Source organism: Rattus norvegicus, chromosome 1 (genome assembly GCF_036323735.1).
Source record: "Rattus norvegicus strain BN/NHsdMcwi chromosome 1, GRCr8, whole genome shotgun sequence".
Classification (NCBI taxonomy): Eukaryota; Metazoa; Chordata; class Mammalia; order Rodentia; family Muridae; genus Rattus; species Rattus norvegicus.
Window position 1 is genome coordinate 168,535,800 of NC_086019.1, and position 6,749 is coordinate 168,542,548.

Genomic DNA, 6,749 nt, shown 5'->3' on the forward strand with positions numbered 1-6,749 from the left:
AACCATTCTGGAAATCAGTCTGGAGGCTCCTCAGAAAATTGGACATTGAACTGCCTGAGGATCCAGCTATACCTCTCTTGGGCATATACCCAAAAGAGGCCCCAACATATAAAAAAGACACGTGCTCCACTATGTTCATCGCAGCCTTATTTATAATAGCCAGAAGCTGGAAAGGACCCAGATGCCCTTCAACAGAGGAATGGATACAGAAAATGTGGTACATCTACACAATGGAATATTACTCAGCTATCAAAAACAACGACTTTATGAAATTCCTAGGCAAATGGTTGGAACTGGAAAATATCATTCTGAGTGAGCTAACCCAATCACAGAAAGACATACATGGTATGCACTCATTGATAAGTGGCTATTAGCCCAAATGCTTGAATTACCCTAGATGCCTAGAACAAATCAAACTCAAGACAGATGATCAAAATGTGAATGTTTCACGCCTTCTTTAAAAGGGGAACAAGAATACCCTTGGCAGGGAAGAGAGAGGCAAAGATTAAAACAGAGACTGAAGTAACACCCATTCAGAGCCTGCCCCACATGTGGCCCATACATATACAGCCACCCAATTAGACAAGATGGATGAAGCAAAGAAGTGCAGACCGACAGGATCCAGATGTAGATCGCTCCTGAGAGACACAGCCAGAATACAGCAAATACAGAGGCGAATGCCAGCAGCAAACCACTGAACTGAGAATAGAACCCCCGTTGAAGGAATCAGAGAAAGAACTGGAAGAGCTTGAAGGGGCTTGAGACCCCATATGTACAACAATGCCAAGCAACCAGATCTTCCAGGGACTAAGCCACTACCTAAAGACTATACATGGACTGACCCTGTACTCTGACCTCATAGGTAGCAATGAATATCCTAGTAAGAGCACCAGTGGAAGGGGAAGCCCTGGGTCCTGCTAAGACTGAACCCCCAGTGAACTAGACTGTTAGGGGGAGGGCGGCAATGAGGGGAGGGTTGGGAGGGGAATACCCATAAGGAAGGGGAGGGGGGAGGGGGATGTTTGCCCAGAAACCGGGAAAGGGAATAACACTTGAAATGTATATAAGAAATACTCAAGTTAATAAAAAAAAGAAAATAAACATTGTACAGATATAAAAAAAGAAAATAAACATTGTACAGATGAAAAAATGAAAAAGGAGAAAGCACAAACGAATATAATTATGTTTTAGTTTCAAAACTAAAAAATGTCCATGCTATGAAAATGAATGTTTAATTTACTATCCCAATTCTATTCATGATTAAGCGTAATGAAGTTCAAATTTTCTTGTGTTTGTGCATCTGTTTCATTAAACAATATCCTCTAATAAGGCAGTTTATAAGATTTGTGGACTAACAAAAAGTGAACCAATTCATCTCTTCATATGATCTAATGTTTGGTTTCTTGTGTGTTAATTTTCCCTAGGGGAAGATAGAATGTTATTTCTTTGAAGATTCTTCCATATCTACAATGTTCCCTTTATAATATCTTAATTTCCCCCTTGCCCAGAACTCCAAGCATACTCCAGGGCGAATTTAAAGAATATTTTTTTTTATTTTTCATTGTGAGTGAAGGGAACTGACTTTAAAAACACTATTCAGACATGCCTAGAGCATCTTCTGCCCTCAGCATTTTTGTTTTTATTGGAATAAACTGAAAAAGAAGAATTTAGGACTTTATTAAAAGTTTAATAGTGAAAATAAAACATACCATCCTAACATATGACACACCCTGGAGAGAAATTGAACCAATCTAGTCGTTCATCAATTGGCAAATGAATCAGTAAAATATAATGTATACATGCAATGAATGTGATTTATCCACTACCAAGGAATGGCTTGCTGTGACAACAGAAATGGTCTTGGAAAATATGTCCTGTATGAAGTATACCAGTGAGAAAAAAGACAAGTATTGTGTAATTTCAACTAAATGTGGAATCTAAAAAGTTGAGCTAATAGATGTTTGAGACCAGAATAACGTTTACCAGAAACAGGGGCATTTTGAGCAGAAAGTTAACAAACATACAATTCCATCTGTACAAGAATAGTATCTGTAGTTCTACTAAAGAGTTGGGAGATGGTAGGATTTTGAGCACTATTTTGAGAAATAAATGACATGCGAGGTGACAAATAATGTCACCAATCCTATTTGATCATTTAACTACATATGAATTATGACATTACAAATATGTCAGCTGTTATTTATCATTCAAATCTAAATTTGTATTGAAAAAAGAAAAGATTTTATGATATTTTACATAGATTTTCTCTTGTTACACAGATCTTCTCTTGCTTCTCTTAAGGACAACTCTTAAAGGCAGATACTTTCTCCCTAGACACAGTATTGATACATGTTTTGAATTATTCTTTTTGTCTGATCTTTAAGCCAGCTCTCACTGAGTGTTTAGGATGGCTTAGATCTCATGATTCTCTTACTTCAGTATACTGAGCAGTTGATTATGGGTGTGCACCTTGGGACAGGCTTGCTTTGAGTTTTTATTGCTGTGGCTTTCTTTTTTCCTTTCTACACTACATTTGCACTATTATCTTCCCCTGGGGATTTTTAACTATCACTTTTTCTTATACATGATGTAATTTCTTAATATTTTAAATTGTCTCCTTGATCCAATTCCATAAAAATGTCTCCACTGTTTAACTAGCAAAATATATTCTCAAACATCTCTGAAAAATGTGGATCTTGGAAACATACTACAGAAAAGATAGGGTAATGTGGCTGTACCAATAACAAAGGAAGAAAAACCTTGCAATGGTTATAAAGTGATCAGTGTTCATCCTCCACACTCATTAATATTCATATGATGATACCAATTCAAGAATTTTTAGTTTTTAGTTATTAACCCACTGAAAATGTGAACGAATTCGAGTCCCAGAATCATGGCAAACAAAACTTTCTCAAGATCAGAAAAGCCAAAGATATGGACTTTTGACAGTGATGTTGGGGTAACAGTGATCTGCTCACACATAATGTGTATACAACACATCTGTTGGTACACAACACATGTGTACCAGAGAGTACATATATAGACAATCTAGAGATTCTCTATATATACACACATAGATTGTCTAGAGAGTAGAGTAGGTACAAGTGTAATGATTGGGTTAAATTCCCATTGACTGATTAATAATCTATTTAAAATTCAAATACCTTGGAGAAGAATCATCAGAAAAACAAAGTAAACACATACATGAGAACACAACCTCTTTAAAAGAACATGCTGGGTAAAAATTAAATGAAGGAGAATTTGAACAGAGGGATATTTTCCCTGTAATCTTGCCTACAATTTTTTGTTATAATTTGTACAAATATTTAAATATAATATATACTAATTTTCACACTCTTCTGAAAGGAAAGAAATATATATATGTATATATATATATAATTTGTAAACCATGCATAGCTAGCATGAGAGGTTAAAAAGAAATCTTTCAAAGATTAGATAGTTGGAGTATTGCTCAGTTGATGTTATCAAAAGCAAAAATTAGATGGTATGAAGAAAAAGTTCACATCTTAAATAAAAGAATAGAATTATCCACCTGTCATCATATTAAAAATATCTCAGTCACACCCTTCTTTACTTAGTGTCATACTTTAGAAAGCAAAAAAAATATTCTAATGTCTAACAACATAGGTTAGTTTGCATGCTTCTGAATTTCATGCAAATGAAAACATATTTTTCTTTCATTTATTATTATATTTGACTAATCCCATACTATTTACTCAATTTCTTTGATACTGACGAATACTGATACAACTATCCCTACAGAATATAAGTATTCCATCATTCACATCTCTTTAAAGTTCTTTCAGTTAGCATGTGCATGAATTACCAAGGAAATACATAGCTCAGAAATTTAGGATTAGAAATCAGATAACATAGGAAATAACAACAAACTCCAATTGATTTTAGAACAGCAAAACGAAGAAAATAAGCACAAATATTCCTGAAGATAGGCCATCCATTGACAGTTATCAGTATTTCTGAACCAGTCAACTGCAGCCCTAGTGACACAATTACTATACTGAAACGTTTGGAAAATTATAACTCAGGAGCAAACGTGTTCATGAAGATTGAAAGCAGTGAACTTAGAGAGCTCAAGGGAAGAGATTTTGAGTTCATACTTTCTGTTTACCTGAACATGATTTCACTTGTTCAAAATAGGTAGAAGAATCTGAGCCACATGGATGTACTTCTTACAGTCAGATACAGGATTTAAAGTTTTCTCTGAGGTAAAGCTGACCAATGGAACTATGGCTTCTTAGAAGCATCCATTAAATTTTATGAGAAGAATTTTCTCCCCCTTTAAACAAGAACCTAATGACACTCTCTCGTATCTGCTTGGTTTTCACCCCATACACAATAGGGTTCATGGTGGGAGGCATGAGTAGATAGAGATTAGCCATAATGATATGTATGTGGGGAGGGATGGTATGCCTCCCAAAGCGGTGTGTAAAGAAGGTGAAAAAGGCTGGGACGTAGGTGATGACAATGGCACATATGTGAGCAGTGCAGGTGCTGAAAGCTTTCTGTCGCGCATCTGCCGATGACAGACTCACAACGGCCCTTAGGATCATGGTGTAGGAAACTGTGATGCACAGGATGTCAAAGCCCCCAATCAGGAGGGCAACCATTAAACCGTAGATGGCATTGATCTGAACATTGCCACAGGATATTTTAGCAACAGACATGTGGTCACAGTAGGTGTGGGGTATGACATTGCCCATGCAGTACGGCAAGCGCTTTGTGAGGAATATGAAGGGAATGACGAGAGCCACGCCCCGAAGAAAAGTAAGCATCCCTGCCTTGGCGATGACCACATTAGTGAGGATAGTGGCATAGCGCAGAGGGTAACAGATGGCTACATAGCGGTCCAGGGCCATAAGCATAAGCACCCCGGACTCCATTCCTGTGAAAGTGTGCACAAAGAACATCTGAGCCAGGCAGGCCTTAAAGTCAATCTCCTTGAAATTGAACCACAATATGCAGAGAGTGTTGGGAACGGTGCTTGTGCACATGAGCACATCTGTGAAGGAAAGAAGGGCTAAGAAGATGTACATAGGTCTGTGTAAGACCTCTTCAGAATAGATAAGATATATAAGTCCAAAGTTCCCTGTAAGGGCAATGCTATACATGGTAAATAGTGGGAAAGAAATCCATAAATGAACCTCTTCCAGACCAGGGATGCCATTGAGGATGAATGAAGCTGGAGTCAGGCTGCTGACATTTAGAATTGACATAATGAGTGTTGGAAACTCATGGTAGAGTTGTCTCTGTGAAAAGAAAAATACACCTAAAGTTCACACACTACATGACCAACATAATTTTATTCCCTATATTGGCTAGAGTCTTTCTTGAGGGTCCATCTCTGTCTGATTACATGTGTTCTACCAAGGTTTTTTTTTGCATTGTACACACAGTTGGTATCCATCCCTTTAGTACTAGATGTTCAAAACATAAAGTCTGGTCTTTGTGTCTGAGATGCTGTCATGTCATACATTCCACAGACTGCAGATGGCCTCTAATGGGGCAGCCAGGTTGACAAAACATTTGCTCTGCTCCACATATTCCTTATTCACCTCAGGATGCCCAGTCTGTACTGAATTATTAGCAACACTAGTGATTCTTATGTATTTCACTGTCAAAGACATTACTTTGTAGGCCTTCTGGAAATGATTTCACATACCTTCTAGCTCAAACTACTCCATTATAACTCATAGAAAAATTAAATAGCCCAAAATATATAAATCACCAACATAATCAATATACTCTCTCAAAAATAAAAATGAACTACTATAAATAATAAATACTTGCCTAACCCCCATCAGAAATCATCTACTTGGTGAATAGAAAGGTAGACAGAGGACAATGAGTCACTAGAAATACAGTTGAAAGGCCAAAGTTTTCCTCACAAAAGCATCTACTTTAGTAGACTCTAGAGTCTATTGGATGGGAATAAAGATAAATCACATCATAAAAAAAGCAACTGACTTTCCCATAACAGCATGCTGTTTGATTTTCTGTCTGAGTCACAAATTCACAGAATCATAGATTCAAATTTCTTTCAGGTCATGTAATCAAGCTAAGCTTTTACATGTAAGATAGATAATGTGTCTTTCTATTCAGTGACAATACAGACTAGATATTAGCACCAATGTTAACAAAATAATTACACATAGAAAGAGAGGAGAATTCTGCATGTAATAGTATGTTTTGATGGAATAAAAAATATCATAAAACAGTTTCAAGTAGGCCACACAGGTATGATGAAGTAGCCCCATTGACCAAGACGTGGGGAGTGAAAATAGTAAGAAAGGAACAATTATAATCATGGGAATGGTTATGGTTCCATGAAGAAAGCCACTGGATGAAAAAATAAAAGAGTTTTAATTCGAAATTATTAATTTTAAATTTAGAGTACCTTTTGGATAGTTTCAAAAGACGCACACAAAACCCAATAGATGTCTATACTGTAATTTGAGGTTTATAAAATTTATTTGTCTTTTCTCATAACCTTTATTTAGTTTATATATATTTTTTTAAAAATAAAGATTATATAGATGAAGTCTAGGAACACTTTGAGTTGAAATGTAATGCATATATCATAACTACAGGAGAGAAGCAGTTTCCAAAGAAGAAAGTATACGAAATGAAAAGTTGTGTAATAAGATGATAGCCTTCTTTCTTCCCTATAGTTGCCATACGATACATATTTTTTGTCATGAATTGTTGTT

General features: G+C 36.2%; 1 protein-coding gene across 1 annotated transcript; it reads right to left on the reverse strand.

Moving 5' to 3' along the window:
• Positions 1-4,289: 4,289 nt before the first annotated feature.
• Or52n1 (olfactory receptor family 52 subfamily N member 1) lies at positions 4,290-5,255 on the reverse strand. Its single transcript, NM_001000175.1, has one exon. The coding sequence runs from the start codon at positions 5,253-5,255 to the stop codon at positions 4,290-4,292; it is 966 nt and encodes a 321-aa protein (NP_001000175.1).
• Between the last annotated feature and the right edge of the window lie 1,494 nt (positions 5,256-6,749).